This window comes from Vigna unguiculata, chromosome 8 (genome assembly GCF_004118075.2).
Source record: "Vigna unguiculata cultivar IT97K-499-35 chromosome 8, ASM411807v1, whole genome shotgun sequence".
Classification (NCBI taxonomy): Eukaryota; Viridiplantae; Streptophyta; class Magnoliopsida; order Fabales; family Fabaceae; genus Vigna; species Vigna unguiculata.
In genome coordinates, this window is record NC_040286.1 from 30,993,111 (window position 1) to 31,018,018 (window position 24,908).

Sequence of the window (24,908 nt, forward strand, 5' to 3'; positions counted from 1 at the left end):
GTTAAAAAGTTATATGGATGGTAAGACCCATATAATATCATTGCACGGTAAGCATTCTAACAGTGCTCAAAAGTATGTTTAAATTGGATTCCAGAAAAAGAAAATGAAATTCAGAACAATTAATTTTCATCTGTTTGAACTTTAGTTTTGTATTTCCAAACTAACTCTATCAAGTACAAATTGGTTCAATTCAAATCAACCAAACCCCCAAATTTACAAATTTTATTTTTGAAGAAAAATACCTAATTTTGTAGGAAAAAAGGTATAATGGCGTAAACAACATATATTGACTTACATTAACCAAATAATACAATTAATTTATTTAGTTGAAAGTGCTTTTGTTTATGCAACAATAGATACCCCACAGTCTGTAATTCAAATTCAATAATACAAACTCTTGCTGTAAGCAGAAAGCTCATAAGACCAAAAACTGTGTTGGACTGACGTATACAAGTGTTGCTTTTGAAGACCAAAAACTTACATATGTTGGTACAAAGAATTGATATTCCCATGAAATGACTTTCGATATTCCTTGCTGCAGAATTGGCCTAGCTAAACAATACAAAATGTGCTACAGAGGCTAAGAAAAGCTTACAACAATTAGGGATCACAGCACTTCAAAATTGTAATGAAGTTATGGACTATTAACATTGCATTATGCCTTTTTCTCTCACCGAGAGGAAGGGAGAAGCTTTCTATCACTTATTGTGCTCCTACATCAATGGCTGTATCAATTGCATCAATTGAGTTATTTTGTTGTCCCCACAGTTGTGCATATCTTCCTGCTTTTGATAACAGCTCTTCATGTGGTCCTTGCTCAACCACCTTCCCATTTTCCAGAACAATAATCTGAACAATGGCAAATAAAGCTTTTGATGTAAATAATGTACTGTTCAAAGAACATACACAGGTTTTCTTTGGGGTTCATCATATATCCACTGTTATGAAATGTGCCTTTTTTATGATGTGTCCAACTTCAACATATACATTATTACTATTAGAAAAAAATTAGTAACTGTTCTGGAGCAATCTATGTAAACTTAAAGTTTGTTATAACAGGTTCACATGAGGAAACACATAATCTAGGAGCTAAGCAATGTTTAAGGACATAAAAATAGATAGAGATTACCTCATCACACTGCATTGCAGTGGTAAGCCTGTGAGCAATGAATATGGAAGTCCGATTTTTTGCTACGGATTTTAATGCACTTAAAATCTCTGCTTCTGTAGTGCTGTCAAGAGCACTTGTAGCTTCATCACACAACCTGGTAGCGAGACAGGACAAGGGCAAAGGGGAGCAATTAAAATAAACATCACTAACATTTATTTATTCTATGTTGACAAACAATGATGCTTCTCACTTTATCTGAATCACAGGGATCTCCCATGATTGAAGAATGGCAGACTATATATCTAATAATTTCGATCAGATTGTTAAATCAGTAATGCAGCATGACCACAATATCTCAGTAGAAACCTATAGGTTATTTATTTACCATAACCGTATTTATAGTTATAATTTGATAATACATCAAAATAAGAGGCAAATTTTAAGTAAAATAAGTCAACTCACAATTTCAACATTCCCATTTATGCATGATCCAAGAAAAAAACACATCCAAACAGTTAACAAAATTCTTTAGTACTTCACGTCAAGTGCAGGAAACGGGTTATTGTTCAGGAAAGAAGACACTTTAATCTCAAAAATATATACTAATGTAGACTATACAGGTTATGTTACTAAGAAAATCAGCTTCGGCATACTGTGTTTCTTGGAGTGGTAACATGGAGAAAGAAAAAACATGATAGTATCTCTTTCCAATGCAAAAGCTGAATTTCGAGCCCTTGCTCAAGGTGTGTGTGAAGGACTCTGGATGAAAATTACACTAGATGACCTTAAAATAAAGATAGATAACAGGTCAATCATGAGCATTACCCCATATTCCAGTACAACATGATAAGACCAAACATATTGAAATTGACAAAGGCCTTGTGATTACAACAACCTATATCCCTACATGACTTCAGATAACAGACATTTTCACCAAGGACTTCCTCAGGGTAGATTTCAAAATCTTGTAATCAAGTTGAAAATGATCTACAGTCATTTAGCAACTTGAGGGGGAGAGGATTAAATAGGGAATTATTAGGCTAAGAATATATTTAGAATTTTCTTATTCATTTTAACATTTATTTCCTTATTTTAAAGAGTTTAATTGTTTAAAAATAAAGCTGAGGAGATGTAATTGGTGTGATTGTCATCAATAATTTATTTATTTTTATTTCCTTACTTAGTTCAAGTGTAATCTTTTTGTTCTTGAGGAAAGGTAATTCAATAAACACATTTTATAGAAATGATTTGATTACATCTTTGGAAAGAAAGTAGACAAATTCATTAAAATAATTTCAGTCCACAAAGACAAATCATTTTCGTCTGAAACGTGGTAAATATAAAAATACAAGCCACACACAAGAAAAAGTGTCAAGTAGATAAAATGATTAGAATACTCACAGAATTGCAGGTGCTTTTAAGAATGAACGAGCCAAGGCAACACGTTGCTTCTCACCACCACTCAACTAATAAGAAAAGCCATAAGTAAAAATTTAAGAGTTTTTCATTGTAGACTTCTATCATTTGAAAAAAATAAAATAATGTAAGAACATGGGATTGTATTTCTCAAGGTAAGACATTACAACACTCACAAACATAATAAGATCCCTAGGTAAATCTTTTACATCTTCTATAATCAGATCTTTGTAAAAGAAACTGAAAGAGAGAGAAGTTTGTAACAAACTAAACTGCATACATTTTATTAACCTGTGAAAGAGGAACATTACATGCACATTTATAGTTAACTACAACAGAAGAGGAACTAACTGCTTTATTGTACATAACAAAATATAAGTACATACCTCTAATACTATTTAACACTTTAATCTAAAATGTCAGGTATGACTTTTGTAACAACCTAAATAGATATATGGAAATTTTAGCCACAAAGGCCACATCTCCTCTCACTTAAAGAACTTCTTTTCTAATTTATTTAAGCAATGCATCCATGTCCGTTTTAAATTAATTGTCATGTCCTTTTATAAGTTATTAACATCGGATTTTCTCAATACATCTAGATTGTGGGTGTTTATTTCAGTGATCTCAGATTTGCAATGCATAATCCTCAATACCCTTGAACAAGTTATTACCCAGAAGAACAATACTGAGAAACGTATATTTTAAAAAAGAAGAAATTTCTATCACCTTGAGCCCTCGCTCCCCGACAACAGTTGAATATTGATCAGGAAAATTCATGATAGTGTTATGAATCGCTGCTTGTTGAGCAGCTTCATAGACCTGTATCCATATAGTAATAAATAAAACTTGGAACCTAGCAGTGGAAATTTGCAAGTTGAAGAAGCAAGCAGAGATACAGCATTACAGTAAAAGTTACCTCCTCTTTTGTTGCAGAAAGCCGACCATAGTGGATGTTGTGAAATATAGTATCATTAAAAAGTACCTGTCCACAATCAATTAGGTTTCCACAACTTCCAACATCTGGCAGGGGAAACATGTATGAGATTTTAGAGATATGTGCTTTGTTCAACTTACAGTATCTTGTGGAACAACACCAATGGACTTCCGCAAACTCTCAAGGGTTACCTCCCGAATATCTTGATTATCTATCTTTATCTGTAAGGTTCGAGAAAAAAGGAGAATGAGAGAAAAATAATGTCTAATTTAACAATATAAGACAATGAGCAATTCGTGGCATAATTACAAAGATTGCAGATAAAAAAACTGCCGTTGGGCTATCAAAAGCCTTAATTATAAAGACAACCTGCTTGCAAGAAGTGATCAGTAGTACTCACTATTACTGGCTAGAAATTCATAAAGGAAACAGAAGTTTCAACGATAAAAATGGCAAGAGTCTGATGAAACCAAAGTTCATGCATAAGCTCCATGCAAAGGATCATTTATTTGTAAACTAAAGCAAGCTAAACTTAGATTAATGTTCTTTAAGTTATAATGGAATATAAATCCATCTATCAGAACCAAAACATTTAGCTTTATTACATGTCAAGTATCCATGGATAAGTAACTAACCAAATTAACCTCAATTTATATAGTTCATTCATTATTGACGCCTATACACATCTTAAAAATCATGCCTCTCATGGTACAAATGAGACAGGACGAAACTGCATGTCATTTATATCATGGCAATATAGCTTAAATTCACGACAGTTAGATCAATTGATTCATATCTTACACTTCCAGAATTAGGATCAAAGAACCTGAATAGCAATCTAAGAATGGTTGATTTTCCTGTCCAGAATTACAAATTTGAATCATGTCAGAAATGAGCATGTATTATTATTAAAGAGCAGAGAATATTCAAAAGCCAGAAAATGCAACAGGCACCATATTTAAATTTGAACACCGAGGCATTTCATGTTTTAGAAGTATGTATACCGTATACGAACTAAATAATACTAAGCTTCAATATCATAGGAAAACCCATTATAAAGAGAAAATCCTGTTCAAGTGAGGCTGGCTAAACAAAAAACACGAAAACTTCACTCTCAATTAACTAATAGACATGGTTGTGATTAAGTAAACCAACAGCCAAACCTTAAAAACAAGAAGCAATGAGTTATCAATCATAAATAAATATAGAACACACTGTTGATTGTTGAAATTGTCAGACACACCGTGTGGCATACCAACTACTAGATGAAAAATCATGCGGAGAGTGGCAGTGCATGAATGGGTTTTAAACCACAATCTCCCACCTGCTTCCTAGTTGGTGACCATCAGATGCAATAGAAATGTCAATTATTCACAAAACGAAAGGCTGATAATAACCTTGGGAGAACCACACCACAAAAGCTAGTCATTGTACTAGAGACTTAAGGCCTTAACCCTGCACCAGATTCCTATGCTTCGTATATGACTTAGGTTCAATATCTTCAAATCATGTAAAACACATTTTCCTACCACAAATTTAGAACGATGATATTTTCCACACGAGCGAGCAAACAGACCTATGCTTGACAGCAATCCCAGAACACAGGATTCAACTAGTCAGGAAAGGAAATGGCTACATGCCATGAAGAAGGCCACCCTAAAAGGATAGCAAATAGGGCAAATGGATCCAAAACTTCCTGCGCAGATCAGCCCCTTCTAAATCCGATGGCCAGTTAATTCCAAAAAAAGTATACACCCACTAATGTTGTTGGGAAAGGTATAGCATGCATGGACTAAATGCGGACAAGAAAATTATAATTATTGTTGCAACCAAATACAAATAAAGCATTTGATCCCTAAAAATTGTATGATAAAAATTTTAAAATTTATAAAGTCCTCGGAAGTTTTATTTTTTGAGTGACTTGTCAAATTTCACCTTAAAATCAATTTACATTATGTGAACATATATTTATAAGCTGCACTCAAAAATTGAAGTAGGTAATGCTGGACGGCTGAACAATCCCCCGCCTTAGATGCACGCTGAAACAGGTGAGTCTATCATGATGAGCAATTTATCAAGATCTATTGGCTTTGATATCATGATAGATTTCATCTTAAAAACAATTGACACGAAGCGAAGTTACACTCGAAGAATTGAGGTAGACAACTTGAGACTTCCCAACATGACTTAAGTGTTTTTGGACTAGAAAAGTACATAAAACGCACATACATATTGTAGTGTGATTACTCAGAAATATTTGAGTTATGTATGCAAGCATCCATATATGCTTAATATAAGTTGTCTTAATGTTTTTATACATAAGCGTTCGCACCTTAAGGAGTTTCTCTTTAATAAAACCATCCACAACCGCTTTTCATAAAAAGAATTATAAAGAATTGTGTTATATGCTATCTCTATTATAATCTTCGACAAAGTGTTTTGTAACCTTTAACTGCTTTCAGAAAACAGCTAAGTGATTCAACAATCATATATTTTTCTATCTTTCTAAATATTATGTTTGCATTTGTGAAGTAGATATAGCTATAAACTTTGTACAAGTCAATGAAAAAAGAAAGTTAGCTAATCAGCACGCATGCCAAAGTAGCTTGTTAAAATGTAATGTTATTTCATTATTATTTCTGTTGTATGTACCCACCTCTAGGATTAGGGTTCATGGTAAGTGCCTTCTTACCTTATTTTGTAACTCCTATATAAAAAGCAAAACAGTGTAGTTTGAATACACTGGTTTTCCTCCATCTGATTTATTCAAGTTAGCCAGACAAAAAGAAAAGGAAGAAATGTGTCTTACAGTTATATGAAAGAGAGAACTTTTTCACAAAAAATTGTCATGTTGTTTGGCTAGACTCTCTTCCCTCAACCTTGTGTGGTTTGATATTTCATTTCTTTAATACATATAAAAGAGAAAGAACTTTTTCATAAAAATGGTCCTGTTTGTTGTTGGTGTCTGATATTTCATGCCTTTAATAAAGAAAAGAATGGGAAGAAACTTATTCTACTATGATTATCTTATCAAGCTTATATAAGAAGACTCCCAGATCAAAGATTCCCCAAACTTCAATATGGAAGAAACAAATCGCAAGACCTTCTCAGTCTTTTTTGTTTTGCTTTCTTCAAATTCATTTTTTTTTGTCAGGTCGGATTATGAACAAGTGCTTGAATGCAGCAGTAACATCTATCTTGTGTGCAAACCCTTGCCTGCAATTGATAGCTCAATGCCACGAGAACATTATCCCTGTTTCTATTTGATCCCAAAAATTAACCAAAAAAAACATTTATTGTACTAGTGCTTGTATACAACAACTATAGAAAGCAATGAACCTCAAGAGCTTTGTTTGTTCATATAATCCTAGAATTGTTCACTGCTACTGCTACGTTCAAAGTGGTGCAACTGAAGAGAACATGCGCCAAGAAAAAGCGTTCGATCCAATTCATTTGCCACAATTTGATAATAAACAAAGGAAATGTATCAGAATTAGATAGTGTGGGAGATAAAGTCTCGTCATGCCTATAATATAATTTGGATTGGGATGAAAAATGTAAAGCTGTCTGTGTTGTGTAGTAGATTTCAGAATGGGAGGTTGGAGAACATTCTTTTGCTTTGCAGAGAAGGAAGTGTGTCGGTGTGTGTGTGAGTTCTTCAGACTATTCCGAAAAAATAAACAATTCTGGAACAGATTTTAAATGTTCGAGCAAATTTATTCCATAATGAAAAATATTCTTTGGAGTGTTTCAGAACAAGTAACCTGAAAATTTCAGATTCTTTATTCCGCAATAGGTAAGAATGCATTCCAGAATCCTGTAGAATATGATTTTTCCTATAGTCTCTTTTCCAGAGATGGGTTGTTTGGAAGATTTTTAAAACATTCTGAATAGCATTTTCCAAAAAGAATAAGGATTTTAAAAGGCCATTTTACTCATTCCACTGCAATTGGGGGGTGCAAGAAGAGATGATGGCTGTAAAGGAAGCAATTGCCTTTTCTATTTATTATTTCTAGAGCCTTGGGCCATGAGTTGAATCCAATTTGAGTCAAACATTTCTCTATCCTATTTTTACATGGACCGGTATTTAACTTGTTATTTATGAACTGTTACTAATGGTAATATAGTAAAAGCTAAAGAAGAAGAAGAATAAATCAATGTTGATTAAAAAATATTACAGAAACATTTTAAGCATAAGATATAACATTATAAACTAAATAGAGCATAATAAACATAAAACTTCAAATGTTAATAAAGAAACTTAAATATCATAATAATACTAAACTTAAAGAAACCTAAAATCCTATTTGTGTATGTATGTATGTAGATAAGTAAAAAAGAATATCAATATTATCAAACATACATATATTATTATATAACACAAACAATATATATGTAAAAAATCTAAGAGTATCCTCTGGCGAATCAGGTAGGCCAAGTGGAAACATTGCGTCGGTCCATATTCTTAATGGAGCCAAAAAAATAAATAATATAGCAGTCATTTTGGCCCAAACTAAAAGAAAGATAAAAAAAATCTAAATATAAAAAAATATGCACTTCTTATCATTTAAGTCACATAAATGAAATTAATTTTAATTGTTAGATCCAGTAATCTGATAAATAAATTATAACACAACACAAGATATGTTATAAATTATAATCAAATAATATTATTTTCAATTTTTTTAAAATTATAATTTTTATTTTAAAAAAAGACTGACCAACAAGCCTATGGGTCAAGCCGACCTAGACCCATTTGGACAGTAGGATAAATGAACCGGGTCAGAATTGGTCCACTTAAATTTAGACTGTTATATTTCCAGCCTAACCAAACCCATTTTACCAGCTATTTGGGCTGGCCCAATAAGGCCAAAACAATTTTACTGGCTCTGCCTACTACTGCTATCAACTATTGGCAATTATGATCTACTTTACTTTTTGTTTATGTACAATAAGTTTTTATTATGAATGATTATTAGTGCATGAATTTTGATCTATTTTCCCTTTTTGAACTTTTATAAATGTGTGTAGAATAATAAAATAGCGGTCATTCCACTATTATCAGCACACATCTATGTCACTTTAAGGATCAGCTGCTAGTTTGGTAGCACTTCACATTGCAAAAACTGAAACACTTTGTGATGTGAATTAGTGATGGAGAATGGTAGCAGATAGATGCCACTCGCTTTGCAAAATAGTATGAAAAGTAAAAATAAATCGTAGGAAAATCCATTCCATTGCGAATCTCCAGGAATAGGCAGCAGGAAAATTTCTAAGACTTAGCATGTAAAATAATTTAAGAAAATAAAGAATTATCATGCTGAAGCTTACCACTTCCACTAGTTCCAACAATTGCAACACTTTTACCCGCTGGCACAACAAATGATATTCCATCTAGTATCTTTCTTTCTGTGAGGTAACTGGAGATAAAATGCATCAATATACAATCAATTGAATACAAATCAAAACTTATAGGTATCATTGCATCAGACATAAATCTGGCTTCTTAATTTTCTACTGCATCAATCTCCCTCTACTAGTATTATCATATATATTAGCCGAAAGTCAATCTATATGAATGGTAAAACATAACGTAGTAAAGAGGCAATCACGCACCTAAAATGTACATTCTCAAATTGGATACTCCCCCCATTATATTTGAGAGTCTGTGCATTTTCTTTATCCCTAATGTCTGCTCTTTCCTGTAATAATAGTAATAATAATAAAAATAAATAATAATAATAATAATAACTAATAATAATAATAATAGAAAAAGCAAATAAGCAGTATCACAAAATCAGAAAGGCGTAGATCTAGTAAGCATGATCACATAACTAAACATATCTTTGTTACTTTTGCAATTACAGCATGCTCACTAGAATCCAGAAAACTGATTAAAAGAAAGAAATAGACAAACATCTAGCGATTAAGAACAAACAATACTAACTCCAATAAGAAGAAATTACATAATTATCCATGATGTGAAAAAAATCTAGCAATAATCAGTATTTTGAACTCGTCTATGGTACATACGAGGTGAAAGAAAGAAATTTGACAATCAACAATACATATTTCAAATTAACTTCAAGATAATTTACTAAAATTCAACATGGAAGATACCTCGAGTAACTGAAACATGGATTTCATGTCAACTAAACTCTGTACAGTCTCACGAAAAACACTACCAAGGAAATTAAGTGGAAGTGATAATTGGAAGAGAAGCCCATTCACCATTACCTGCATATTGAATTTAGATTAATTTAAGAAAAGAAGATATTCATTATGACAGTAAGAAGATAACTACAAAGAGATTGGAGGATAAGGAATCCTTTGTCCATGACAACAAACATAATCATTAAAGAACAAATAAAAGCTTCAATGGAGTAAAGCTATTCAACCCTCATACTAGAACTAAATTTAAGAAAACTTTACCAAATCACCAACAGTCATCGTTCCATCCATGATCCCATGAGAGCACAGCACCATGGCCGATGAAAGAGCAGCACTAAATATAAAATTTTGACCAAAATTCAATACAGCAAGACTTTGTTGGGTTTTCAAAGCAGCATCCTCATATCCTAGACAATGACATTACAAACCGCAGCAGGACAAGCAACATCAATTATAAAAAAGAATTAAGAGAAGCACAAAAAAACTGGAGAAGCAAGCAACATCAATTATAAAAGAATTAAATTAATAAAGTCAAGAAGCACCTAATCTCGAAACTCAAAAGCTAACTTAAACAAGATTATATGCTCTCTTAAGTGAGTTTAAAGGCAACAACGTGAAGGCTCATTACTAGCTTAAGTGAGAGACGCCCATATAGACCTATGAAATGATGGTCATACAAATTGGCCAAGAACAATATATGAGCAATAAGAATATACAAAATAACTAGTGCCATTTTGCACACCGAACTTAACAAGGAAAATTGATCACTTACTCTTTAGGTACTTGTCATAATTATCAGCTTCATAAACTTCATTATTAAAATATTTGACAGTCTGTAAAAAAGAAAAAATAAGTGATAAAAAAAAACACTAAATCGAAGATAACATAAAAAATCTGGCATTAATAACTGAAAATGCTCACCTCGTAATTAATAAGTGAGTCAATAACCCTTGTACTAGCATCATTATCAGCCCTGTTCATGGTTTTCCGGAACTTAGTCCTCCACTGAAAAAAAAAAACAGAAAACATAACAGTTCATGACTACTATAATCAATTAATTTTCAACAAATCCATTGCATCATACTAAAATCCATGTATTCCACCAAGTCATTAGTTGGCCAACAAAAAACAAATTATTTGTTACAGAGAACTGAAACTTTATTTCACATAAAAGAGAACTGCAAAATTACTGAATGTGATATTTGGAGGAATATTTCTTAAAGGGAAATTCACTTTTATAGAAAATTTGAAATGTTTTATGACAAAAAGAGTTGTTAGCATGGATAATTTCAAAAGAAATTGAAATTTCAGAAATTTACTAGCAATTTGTACCTTAACATTAGAGAATTTCAAATTCTACCTATAAACTTTTTAGTAAAAAGTGAAAACTTGAAATCTTTTGTACACTTTTCTCTCTCAAATGCATGTCTCTTTGTCTTCATATTTTCTTTGATTCAATCTGAGTCAGGACAATGTCAATTCCGCTTTGGTAAAGGACATTTTCGGTTCAGCCAAGATCAAATCGTCATCGGCTTGACATAATTTTTTCAACTAGTGTCTACAAGATTTCATTCATGTTAAAGCTTCTCGTAGGTACTTTTGGTCACTACCATCAAGGTTATATTTTGCTGATATAGACCCGCATTATTTCTCTATTGCTGATAAAAGCAATTCACATTCAATGTATTTGAATTTTCTAAAAATTGTAAAATTTCCTATTCTAACACAAGGTATGTGATTTTGATAATCATAAAGGGGCTAAACTTTTAGGAATGTGTAATCCAAGCTACTACCAAGTGCTTTTTGTAGGAGCATAAGACTCATCACTTTACGTAGGTTTCATTGGCCTGGTAGCTAATTGAGGGAAAGACTTGGCAAATCGTGTTCACTTAGTTTAGAATGGTCCTCTTTTAGGTTTTCCCATCTTTAATTTATAGAAACTTATCCCATCCATCTTAGTCAAAACCTAGGAGGAACAAAAAAAGATAAGTGATAATTGTGTAAACAAAGATAGTGACCATTAAACCTCCACATCTGTAACGGCTAAAAGTAAAAATGAAGCACAAGCTTTGATGCATCGATATGATACATGTTGTTAGATATTGTTTGATATTATTAAGATATTGTTAGATATTATTAAGATATTGTTAGATATTTAACATGGTATCTAGAGCTTAAGGTTTTTTTTTTTTTTCGCTACGGCTGCCTCCGCCTCTGCCGCCACCGCCACTGCTGCCACCGGATCCGCCGGCGCCGCCCGCCGGAGCCGCCGCTGCCGGAGCCGCCATCACCTTCGCCACCGAGTCGTCGTCGCCGGAGTGTTAATTCCGACCGGCGACCATACAGTTCTAATCGTCCCTCTACACACGTTGGTACAGTTATGGAGTCTCCTTCTCTTATTCATGCTCAGTTAGGTCATCCAAGCCTTGCCAAGTTACAACAGCTTGTCCCTGCCTTGTCCAAGTTGTCTCATTTGGATTGTGAGCCGTGTCAATTAGGCAAGCATAGTCGTACTTCTTTTCCTCGTAGTGTCACACATGATGCTTCGTCCCCTTTTGCCTTGGTTCACTCTAACATTTGGGGTCTTAGTCGCGTTAAGTCTACTTTAGGTTTTCAATACTTTGTTACTTTCATTGATGATTATTCCAGATGCCCTTGGTTATTTTTAATGAAACATCGTTGGAAATTATTTCATATCTTTCAATCTTTTTTTAATGAAATTAAAACTCAGTTCGGTGTTTCTATTAGAGTTTTGCGTAGTGATAATGGCCGTGAATATCTTTCTCATTCTTTCAAACAATTTATGGCTTCTCACGGCATTCTGCATCAAACTTCTTGTGCTTATACCCCTCAACAAAATGGTGTAGCTGAACGTAAAAATAGACATCTTATGGAAACCACTCGCACTCTTTTAATTCTTAGCGAGGTTCCTGAAAATTTCTGAGGTGATGCCATTCTTACTGCCTGTTATCTCATTAATCGTATGCCTTCTTCGGCTTTAAAGAATAACATACCTCATTCCATTTTATTCCCTCATGAACCTCTTCATCCCTTACCTCTAAGGGTTTTCGGGTCTACATGTTTTGTTCATAATTTTAGTCATGGTCTTGACAAGCTTTCTCCTAGATCACATAAGTGTGTTTTCTTAGGGTTTACAAGATCACAAAGAGGATACAAATGTTTTTCTCCTTTTCTTAACCGTTATTTTGTGTCTGCAGATGTCACCTTTAATGAGTTCTCCCTTTATTTTAAGAGTCAATCTTCACCTCTGACTCCATCCAATCCTGACAACTCTTCTAATACCTTTAATGTTCCTATTGTTTGTGACCCTCTTACTGTGTCTTCTTCACCCTCGGTTCCTGCTCCACAGTCAACTACTCCACCACCACCTCTTCAGGTTTATAGTCGTCGTAATCGATCACAACCACCATGACTCCACTCCAGTGCCAACTACTCTGTCTCCTTCGGCTCTGACACATGAGTCTGACCTTCCCATTGCCCTCCGAAAAGGTATGTGTTCTACCCGTAATCCCTCTCCCCATTATATTGCTTTGAGTTATCATCGATTGTCATTACCTTTTTATACATGTCTTTCCTCTATTTCTTCTGTGACCATTCCAAAAACTGTTCGTGACGTTTTAGCCCATCCTGGTTGGCGTCAGGCCATGACAGATGAATTAAGTGCTCTTCATAACAGTGGAACTTGGGAACTGGTCCCGTTGCCGTCTGAGAAATCTATTGTTGGTTGCAGGCAGGTGTTTACTATCAAAGTTGGACCTAATAGTACTATTGATTGCCTCAAAGCTCGTCTTGTGGCCAAAGGTTATACTCAAATTTTTGGGTTGGATTATGGAGATACTTTTTCCCCCGTGGCAAAGATGGCTTCTGTTCGTTTATTTATCGCCATGGCTACTCTTCAACAATGGCCTCTTTATCAACTAGATGTTAAAAATGCTTTCCTCAATGGTGATTTGCAAGAAGAAATCTATATGGAGCAACCTCCTGGATTTGTTGCTCAGGAGGAGTCTTCTAGGATGGTATGTCGTCTTCGCAAATCCCTATATGGCCTAAAACAATCTCCTAGGGCCTGGTTTGGAAAGTTTAGCAATGTTGTTCAGCAATTTGGTATGACTCGATATGAAGGAGATCATTCTGTCTTTTACCAACACTCGGGTGTTGGATGTGCTTACTTGATAGTATATGTTGATGACATCGTTCTTACAGGAAGTAACAACCATGGCATCTCTCAGTTGAAACAACATATCTGTCACCATTTTCAGACCAAAGATCTTGGCAAAATCATATATTTCTTGGGTATTGAGGTGGCACAGTCTAATGATGGTATTGTTATATCTCAGAGAAAGTATGCCATGGATATTCTGGAGGAAACTGGGTTGATGAGTTCAAAGTCTGTTGATACACACATGGATCCCAATACTAAACTTCTACCAAATCAGGGGGAGCCTATATCTGATCCTGAGCAGTATAGAAGATTGGTTGGAAAATTGAATTATCTTTCCTTTGCAGTCAGTGTGGTAAGCCAATTTCTTAATTCTCCATGTGAAGATCATTGGAATGCAGTCATTCGCATCTTGAAGTATATTAAAAAATCTCTTGGAAAAGGATTGTTATATGGTTCTAATAACCATACAAGAGTTGTTTGCTATTCAGATGCTGATTGGGAAGAATCTCCTTCTGATAGAAGATCTACATCTAGGTATTGTGTCTCCATTGGTGATAACTTGATCTCGTGGAAAAGTAAGAAACAGAGTGTTGTAACAAGATCCAGTGCAAAAGCAGAATATAGAGCTATGGTCTCAGCTGCCTGTGAACTTGTTTGGCTCAAACAATTGCTTAAAGAGTTACAATTTGGAGATGTTACCCAAATGACACTTGTGTGTAACAATCAGGCTGCTCTTCATATTAGCTCTAATCATGTCTTTCATGAGAGGACCAAACACATTGAGATTGATTGTCATTTCATTCGGGAAAAGATCATGTCTGGAGACATCAAAACTGAGTTTGTTAACTCAAGTGATCAGTTAGTAGATATTTTTACTAAGTCTTTACGGGGACCTAGAATTGATTATATTTGTAACAAGCTTGGCACATACGATTTGTATGCTCCAGCTTGAGGGGGAGTGTTAGATATTGTTTGATATTATTAAGATATTGTTAGATATTGTTAATCACAATATCAAACAATATCTTCTATTTATTCTTTTTATTTTCAGTTACTCTTTTTACTTGTACCTCTCTCTATTATAAATAGATTACCCTATGTGTGGTTTATACACAAGGGAGATTAATCTCAATCCCTATTTTTTTTATTCTCAACACATGTATCATATATAATGCATGTCCGATACAGCAATAAGCTTACTTAAAAGATAAGTGCATACTATATGTGACATGCATATTTAAAATTGTATAAATTTCTGAAAAAATAAAAATCAGTGTTATGAAAAATCAGCTATAGCACCATGGCAGAAATTGGGGGTAGAGTTATAGCTTGTCAACAGAAAACAATAGTGGGGATGTGGGTTTTCCATGGCAGCCCATTGCAGTTGCTTTGGGTGTCACAGAGTGGCATCACACGAGATGTGGCAGATGTTGCAAAGTGGCAGCACAGTGCCCATGCAAAACAAATGAGGAGAAGCTTCAGCTCTCATGACCCGACTCAAGCCAGCGAAACCCTAATCTTTTCTCTTTCTTTTTATTTTCCTACCAAGTTAAAAACCTAGTCATCCCAAGTGTTATTTTCCTCTTGAGAAAAAAAAAAGAGTCGGTCAATACAACCTAGAGCGTACAAAACATTACAACAGAATGTTAACCTAGGCCACCTTACCCATATTGAACCAACAGCCTGCTTCGTTATTAAGAAAAATGCAAGTCCTTTTCTTTTCTTTCAAATTTACTTTTATCGGTGCCACGCCACGCCACCCACCCTTTTCTCAGGTTGTTTTAATTTGATTTTAATGTTATTTGAATTTCTAAACATGATATTATTCTTACTAACCATGGTTGTCTTTTACTTTTGCATTGTAATTATATTTATGCATTTTTATTAAATTACCTATATGTATATGTTGTATTTTTTATGCCCAATAAACCATTAAGGCTTCCGATATATTCATGAAGGAATTTTGGGGTTCCCAATATTTTCCGTTATCTAGGTAACAGTAACACGGTAATAAATATATAACGACAATTGTGCAGAACCAACTTAAAATCACATTTCAAACACATTTACAAAATAAAAAAGTATAAACCATTCTCATCATAAAAGTATTTGTTCTTCATAGCTGTGGATACTTCATCAAGCGTATTGGTGAAGTATCCTATAGTATTGATGTCGAATATGTAAAACATATAAAAGTATCAGTACATCAGAGTGTATAAGGTTGCCATAATGTCATTAACATATATAACAAGACCAAAAGGCAATGCAAGAGAGTACCAAACTTTTCCAAGCGTAACTATATTGCATAATTAGATTGGTTTAAGGCATGATACCTGTGTGATAGACAAAGTGAAAATAACATAAGCAGCAACTGATGAGGAAGTAATCAGCGCAAAGGGAGCTCCAAATTTGTAGGCCAGTATACCTGCTACCATAGATATCTGGATGGATACATGTTAAATCTGTTGAACTTGTTAAAAAACCGTAAGCATGAGTTGGGATGACAAAATAATTTTCGAAGATCATTAAAGAAACCTCAAAGAGAACAGGAAGCCACTATTAAAATACGGTTCCTGCTAAATATTTTCTATGCTTAAATGTGAGCAACATTGGGAGAATACATCATTGAGCTAAGCAACAAGGGAACAACTGAGGCGTACCTCTAATATGGTAGGCACTACATTGAACACCATAGAGTAGAGAATGAAACTTATTCCACGACTACCGCGATCAATTATTCTACTTAATGCACCAGTTTCTCGGCTGGAAATAACAATAACTAGGTGAAGGGGGTACTCGATTAAACAATAGACAAACACTAAAAAAACATAAGACAATCACAAATAGAAGTGAATATTTTGTGACTTCGATGGTTTAGTTAATAATTAATGATTCACATTCAATCATTTACCATAGCAAATGTTGCTGTTTTAAAATGTGTGAATAAACACAATTCACCCAAGCAGACTGCAGACAGAAATTTACTTGCGGTTCTAAATTGTGACTGGTAGGTGTTCACAAAAGCAGAAAACTAAGCCAATCATGAATTACAGAGAAGATGTTCAATGCTCGAGCCATGTTGAATGGTTGACCTAGTTCTGCTTCAACCACAAACCCTTCGAAAATTCCAAATATAGTACTTTTTTGGTGTAGAAAGTCCAAATCAAACACGGACCACTTCATAACAATCAGATCTTAACTAATAATATTCGTAAATTTCTTTGGGAAGAGAGGGAGCTAAGAAACAAATATAACCAGAAAACTAATTCAGAGATCAAGGAACAATGCTCCTTTTGAAACTATTCACAATAACTCGGCAGAGCCTATTAGAAAGCAACCAAAAACTCCCAATGCATTCCGTGGTGAGACCATAATTTCATTTATAATCAAACCTTCAAAAAGCCCTTTTTTGTATGAAGTTACAATCATAAGGTAAAAATTAAAAAAGTAAATAACATAAAAGAGGGAAACAAATATCCCACGATATCCTAAATATAAGTATCCATGACATCCTAGAAATAAATATCACATGATATCCGACAGATATATCACACAAAGATCAACGTTTCGTAAATAAAGATGATATGAGCCCAGCAATATGGGAACATGAATATAAGTCAAGAGTTGAACCAAGGCTATTCTCTCTTCAGAAATGGTGAATATGTGTCAAGCAGCAGAGGAACACCCAAGGTAAGGCATTAATCAGAAAAAAGATTAAACGACCAGTGATGGACTGCTTCAAACAGCAAAATTGCTCAAAGATAAGGACAACTGATCCCTGGCACGGGAAGAGAGGATGTCAACAAGGTTTGTGGAGGCAGCATCCCAAACCATGGTCTGGAAGGTAGTCTGTGGATGACTTTCTTGAGAAGATGTTTAGGGACTAGTCCAATCTAGGCATTGCAAATACAGTTGTAATGCTCTTATCTGATCAAAGCACTTTCCAAGGGTGGATGATGGCTGGCAACTGACAGCAATTCGCAACTAAGGAGGAAGAACCTGGCCACTAGAAATAGCGGCTGGACTTTGGTGCAATTAATGCAATGCAGGACTGGCAGCAATGAAGGTGGCTAGGGTACTATGAGCACAATGAAGGCAGGTAGGGTTTAGACACAAGCAAAACCAGCCAAGGATCAGGTCCTCTCATAAAAAAGTGTGATTACATATCATATATATAAACTCCATCTAACCTAAATTAAGGGAATACGACATGCACAAATAAAATAAAATTTGAGCAATTATAAATCTGACTGAGAGTAGGAGTAAATCCTAGTAAATATATTACAACACATACCTTAGATGATACCGAAGGTCAAGGTCATGCAAATGTGAGAAGACCTACGACAGTCAGATACAAGTGTAATTTGAGTATTTTTAACATCATATAAGAACATAAAGTGTGATTTTGAAAAAGACGGCTCTGAAGCTGTTTAAAAGAGAGTTAAATCTAAAACCTTTGGATTTGCCTCCCCTAGAAAGAACAAGTGTGATGGGTGTATCACCCATGATTTAAATGAATGTACCTCACGAAATTAACCCTCTAAAACAAACAGGGATGCACTGTTATTTTCTCACTAATCATTTTAGATAAACCAAATCCTAAATAAATGTATTCTATAGATACAAAATACAAACAGATATATCAAAAATACTTATATCCTTATTTGATGTATTGAAACCAAGAAAAAGCATGCATACCTTCCTTGATACTAATCGAATTGTCCGCAGTGCAACCTTAGAAAATATAGCAGTCCGCAGTTCTGCCACAAGTTGGATCCAATAAATAAAAATTTAGCAGAATGAATGATGAAAACGCATGCCTTTTTTCAAAGAAAAATATAAAAGCAAGGTATATCAGTAGAGAGTAATGAGTGTATACAAAAATTGGATTTGAAGAAGAAAGGATGAGGTTTAAGGATTTAAGTTCAAGTTTTATAATCATGTGGTTGGTATGCACAAACTTAATAATAATATAGATGAGCATTGACTGTGCATTGCATGGGTTAAAATCTAGTTATTATCAAATGAGAATTGTATTAGTTATTCTTGTGGGCTCGAACTTAATATTCAATTTGCTAAGAGATCAGCATCTCTAAAAGTGCATATAGCTGTTTCAAATTTTCCCTTCAATTTGCTTTGGAATAGGAACATGTTTTCAAACTCTCTCTGCTATTGATTTTTCCTTTTCAATATGCAGATGGATTGGGCAGCCCTGCTGTACTCCTACTTACCATTTTTACGCTTGTTTTCGTGCTTTAGATTAGCTCATTTCAGCTCATAAGGATATATCTTATCCTCGCTCCTAATCTAGTTACTTCTCTAACATAAATGTAGCTCCAAGTCCAACCAGCATAACTTAAAAAATTGTTTCGGTTGAGAATCCTAGACTTAAAAATTTAGAATTGTAAAGCATGCCAATGCCACTCCAATAGATAAGACCAGGTTCAGAAGGTAGATAAAAGAAGTACATAAATACCATTGAAAGCAGAGGCTCCTGAACGCGCAATCCCATATCCAACCAACACTGCCACTGGGGTTGCAAAAAGAGCCAACCCACTTGAACTCGAAGCAAGAGCAGCAGCATTCCCCGAAGCAGTCGTCAGCGAATCAACTGCAAGCTTGAACAAGAACGGGACCTGAACATTCAAAACCTGAACACAAAGTTCCGACAAAAAGCAAGGGTCATCAATCACCATAAGCAAGTTATCCGTAGCATAAACCATGAACAGTAAGCAACCAGGTCACGAACCTTAGCCCCAACAAGTAAACCCAAAGCGGCAATAACCCGAACCCGGAATTCAAAATTATCTTTCATCCAAAGGTAACTGGCTAGTGTGCGAAGGATCTTCACATCAGCAACTTTCCCATCAGGAAGTGATGGTGGTGGTTTAGGAATGGTGGAAGAAGCAGCCTTTTGACTTTGGTTTCCATCATCTTTAGCTGAAGTTGAGAAAAATGCTCGCCCATCCACACTTGAACTCTAATCCACACAATTCAATAACCACGATCAGCATCGAAGTCATTCAATTTAAACTAATCACATGCATTTGTTCAAGAGAACCAAGAGGGAAAACGACAAAACTTATATGCATTTTTTAGATACTTTTGGTGGTGCTCTCCAATCAAAATTGAATTTTCACTTCGATAACCGATGTTGATTATTAAGGTAACCCTTTAGAATGCATATGAGGTGAAACTTCAAGAATAATTGAAGAACTGCAGCAAAAGCATCTAAGAAACTGCACCTAAGTTTTGCCCCAAAGAAAAAAGTAGATAATTGGACTAACGGGATGTGGTAAGTGAGGTCTGGGAACTCTGCCATGTGGAGAATTAGAATTTGATGAATCAGAGAGGAACCCCTTTACAGCAAAAAGTAAACCTGGGCACGCTCTGTGTTTTGGGGCATTGAAACTGATTCCATAACCATGACTGCAACATGTTCTAGTGCGACTTGGGTAGGTTGTGGCGATCACAGAAACTGTAAAAAGAGAGCGAACTCGATTGCCACTGCCACTGCAAGCACCGATGCTGGCATCGCGTTGAAGAAGGTGCCGAGAAGCTGAAGCAGCAGCAGCAAGCATTTTAGAACAAGTTTGAAGCTTGTTTGTGTTTTCCTTTCCTTCCGCAAATGGGTCAAAGCAAAGGTCGGAACTTTCTAGAGTTTGACGGATTCGGAAAGTTCAGAAAAAACCCTAATGGGATTCGAATCGAAGAATGTTAGATGAAAAAGGAAGGGGAGACATTCCTGTGGGAATTTGAAAAACATAAGGACTCCAAAGTGTTGATTTTTGGTATGAAGTTATGTACCCATCATTCATTCCCCCACGGAATAAAATGGAAAATGAAACATAGTCAATTGCTCTAGGTTTCTTCACTTTAAATTCTGAGAACCATGGAGAAAATTTGAAAATTATGTTTTTTTTAGAGGAAAAATATGGTGTTAGTTTTACCCAAATTCGATTTAATTAAAAATATTTGTAGCCTCTCGATTAATTTCAGGACAAGTTTGTCTTTGGATAACCTACAAACCATGGTTTTCATTTATCTAAATTATATGTAAAGTTAAAAAAATAAACTTAAATATATATTCTTTTATCCTCTAAATTTAAAATTAATTTTCGAGTTCTTTTACAATTTCAGGGAAAAATTGAAAAAGAAATACACATGTTCATATAAGATGCCTCGGGAAGCGAATGAAAAATAAAAGTGACTTAAGTAAAGTTTTAACCATGTTTGGGTAAAAATGACTGATACATACTTTATTTTTCAAATTATTATACGGTTAAATTTAAATTTTGATTAAAAGACTTACTTTCAATTTTATAGATTATACTATATTTTTTTAAATTATTCTAGGGAAGTACTTACTTGTATTATTTATTATTTTGCTCAAATGATCAATCCAAAATCACATGCTATTGTTCTTTCTTTGTGCATGGAAGAAAGTTATCTTCATGGCAACAAAACTCCCTTAATGCATATCATTAAATATCGGAGGTCGGCATTGTATATGCTTTAATAAGTTGATTTATGCTGAACTCATTTTTGCAAATTAATTTATGAAGTGAGAGTTATACTCAACTTATATGACACAAGTTCCTTTTATAAATAATTGGTGTGAGATTTATAATTAATGGAATAAAAAGTATATTAATATAATCATTTAAGAGTTTACACTATGAAGCTATATTATTTATACAATAATACAAAAAACTTTAAAGGTATCCCTATATTGTACTAACCACCGATACCTTTGTCACAATATCATAATTCTAACTATGGACTCCTCGTTCTTCAAAGGTGTCTCTAAACTTGCATCTTCATTTGCTCCCATCAGAATGGTGATCATTGCAAAAGAATAACACAATACAAGACCACAAAGTGCAAGGGTAAGCTAGTATACAAAAGAGTTATCCTAAATAAGACCATTTAAATCATATTAATTATAAGTCATTATACTCTATTTGAGGTGAATGATCATTATAGTCTCAGGATGTCACTTTACTTAAATCCATAGTGCAATGCATACACTAAAGTAACATCACCATAAAATCTTCCCACGAGATCCATGGAATTACGTTAAACACATACAATGCTTGTATATATCAACAAACTCATTATCATCACAGTTTTACAATAATACTTTCACAATCAGATACAACCTTAATCACATTTTCAAATTCACATATCAATAATTCCATCTCACATTCAAAATACCAAACAATCACATATTATACAAAAACATATCAAGTCGAGTCTCAAAATACCAACATCATTCATGCATAGCTTCATACATCATATTTTAAAATTAACTCAATCAATCACAGCTTAAAAATAAGGAATTAAAATTTTGCAGCATTATCATTTGAGTTGGAAATTCTCGCTTAAGCGACTATGGCTCTCGTTCAAACGATAAGGGCTCACTTAAGCTAAAGATTATCGGTTGAGCTAAAACTAAACACAAACAAAAAGAATTATAGTGGCTTTCTCACTTAAGCTAAAGATTATCGCTTAAGCGACAAGGACCCTCGCTTAAGCGAAAAATTCTCATTTGAGTTAAAATTTGAATAAAGAGTAGAGCGGAATTCTGACTATTTTCGATTGAATTAGATTTCTCTCGCTTTAGCGACGACAAAAGCTCTCGCTTAAGCTAAAAATTATCACTTAAGTTAAAGTAGTATATTTTCACATATTCTCAAACATTAAAAACCAGAAAACACAAACCACCACAATTTGCATGCACTCATCAATTTAGTACATAAAAACACAACTAATGACCAAGATAAGTAGTTTATTTCGAAATTTAAACAAAATCTAACTTTTCTTACCTTGTGATGCAGGACAAATCTAACTAGTGTCAATATAAAATATTATCATTCATTTGATATCCGTTAAAAGTTTTTCTCAACATGCACCTAGGATTGATAACTTTTTAGAAATCTCCATTATTATCTTCCTTTCATATTTCAAAAATTGTCATGTTATGCTTTCTTCACATATAAAACATGTTTAATGACCCTTAACAATATATTTTGACAAGTTTTCATATATAAAAAGGTCATTCATGATACAAAATAACGTGCACGTAGAGGTGTCAATTTGGCCCAGCCCACAGGGTTTGGCCCTGGCCCATGTGGGCTAGGGCCAAAAAAGCCCACATTGAAAAAAAGCCCCCAACAAAGAAGCTCACAGGGCCAAAAACCCTACAAAAGCCTTGTGGGCCAGGGCCAACCCATGGGCTTTCATCTTCCACATGAAAAATATATTATTTTTTAAAATATATTACTATCTATGGGACAGGCCCAACGAGTCGTACAAGCACGACGACCCGAATAGGTCTAACGACTCGGACCTGCCCGACGACCTCGACAAGAACGACGACTCGAACGGGCCAAATGATCCAAATGGGCCCAACAACCCAAACTGGCCCAACAACCCGAACGAGACAAACGATATGAACAGGCCCGACGACACAGATGGGCCCGACGATCCGAACGAGCCCAATGATCCAAACAAGCCCAACGACCACAACGGGCCCAACAACCTATATGGACCTGACGACCCAAACGGGGCCTACGACCCAAACAGGCCCTACGACCCAGACGGGCCCTACGACTCGAACGGGCACGAAGACACATACGGGGCTGACGACCCAGACGGACCCGACAATCAGGACGGGCCCGACGACCTGGATGAGCTCGACGACCCGGATCGAGTCTGACTACCTAGACGGGCCCAACACATAGACGGGCCCAATGAACTGAACGGGCCCGACGAGCCAGACGGACCCGACGACCTGAACGGGTCCGACGACCCGAACAGGTCGTCAGGCCCATCCGAGTTGTCGAGAGCGTTCGGGTCGTCGAGCCCGTTCAGGTCGTCGGGCTTGTTCGGGTCGTCGGACCCGTTCGGGTTGTGGGGCCCATCTGGGTCGTCTGGCATGTTCGGGTCGTCTGGGTTATCGGGCCCGTTCTGGTCGTCGGGCCCGTTCGGGTCATCTGACATGTTTGGGTCGTCGGGCCCATTCGGATTGTCAGGCCCATTTGGCTCGTTGGGCCCGTTCAGGTTGTCGACCCTATTTGGATCGTCGGGTCCATACGAGTCATCGGCCCGTTCAGGTCGTTGGGCCTGTATGGATTATTGGGCCTGTTTGAATCGTTGGGCCCGTTCGGGTCGTCAGCCCGTTTAGATCGTTGGGCTCGTCTAGGTCGTAGGGCCCATCTGGCTCGTCTGGCCTGTCCCGGTTTTCGGGCCCGTTTGGGTCGTTGGGCCCGTCCGTGTTGTCTGGCATGTCCGGGTTGTCAAGTCCGTCTTGGTCATCGGGCCCATCTTGGTCGTCTGGCCCGTCTAGGTTTTTGGGCCCGTCCGTGTTGTTTAGCATGTCCAGGTTGTCAATCCCGTCCTGGTCGTCGGGCTCATCTTGGTCGTCGGGTCTGTCCTTGTCATCAGGCCTGTCCTGGTCATTGGGCTCGTCCGGGTTGTCGAGCCCATCCGGGTCATCGAGTCCGTTTGGGTCGCTCAACTTAATCTTTGACTCTGGCTTAATGTAGATTATTTAGGGGGCTAACCCACCTTAGCCCTAGCCCTAACCCACTAGAGAGGGGACTTTGGGGGCTGGGGCTTTTTTTTGGCCCCCTCATTTGGGAGTCCCCTAAAAGGAGACTTTATGAAGAGTGGACCAGGGCTAGGAGCCAAATTGACACCTCTACGTGCACGTATTTGGAAAGATGTATAAGCAAGCATTTCAATTCCTTCATCCTATAACAATTTTAAATCCTCTTATTGTACAACAATTTTAAATCCTCAATGAAGGGATTGAAATAAACATCTATGTTCTATTCCGAATATCTTGAATCAAAGATCACTATAAATAACATTCTGCTTTTTCACTTCACAAAATTCAAAAGATAAACTGTAAATAAATATCTCAGTAAATAATGAATTATGGTTGACACTTAATTACTAAATGAGTTTATTTTATCTTCAAATAAACCACACATTGTTTTTTCATTGTTTATGATGTGTAATATGCATTTGATTTATATAAAACTGGAGCCTTTTAGAAAGCAAACTTGTTTTATGCATCTTCT

At 35.6% G+C, this 24,908-nt stretch overlaps 1 protein-coding gene across 2 annotated transcripts; it reads right to left on the minus strand.

Moving 5' to 3' along the window:
- Positions 1–291: 291 nt before the first annotated feature.
- On the minus strand, positions 292–20,679 carry LOC114194167 (ABC transporter B family member 25, mitochondrial). Of its 2 annotated transcripts, none has more exons than XM_028084256.1 (20): positions 20,106–20,679; positions 19,568–19,798; positions 19,295–19,469; positions 18,517–18,578; positions 18,113–18,156; positions 16,479–16,581; positions 16,152–16,259; positions 10,557–10,640; positions 10,408–10,468; positions 9,897–10,042; positions 9,585–9,701; positions 9,081–9,166; positions 8,796–8,884; positions 4,266–4,321; positions 3,605–3,685; positions 3,447–3,512; positions 3,257–3,349; positions 2,513–2,577; positions 1,130–1,265; positions 292–849 (listed from the first exon to the last, which is right to left on the minus strand). In XM_028084256.1, the coding sequence occupies exons 1-20, from the start codon at positions 20,397–20,399 to the stop codon at positions 703–705; spliced, it is 2,244 nt and encodes a 747-aa protein (XP_027940057.1). In that variant the 5' UTR covers positions 20,400–20,679; the 3' UTR covers positions 292–702. The 2 variants fall into 2 exon arrangements, with proteins under 2 accessions (XP_027940057.1, XP_027940058.1); XM_028084257.1 differs by having other exon boundaries at positions 20,064–20,237.
- Between the last annotated feature and the right edge of the window lie 4,229 nt (positions 20,680–24,908).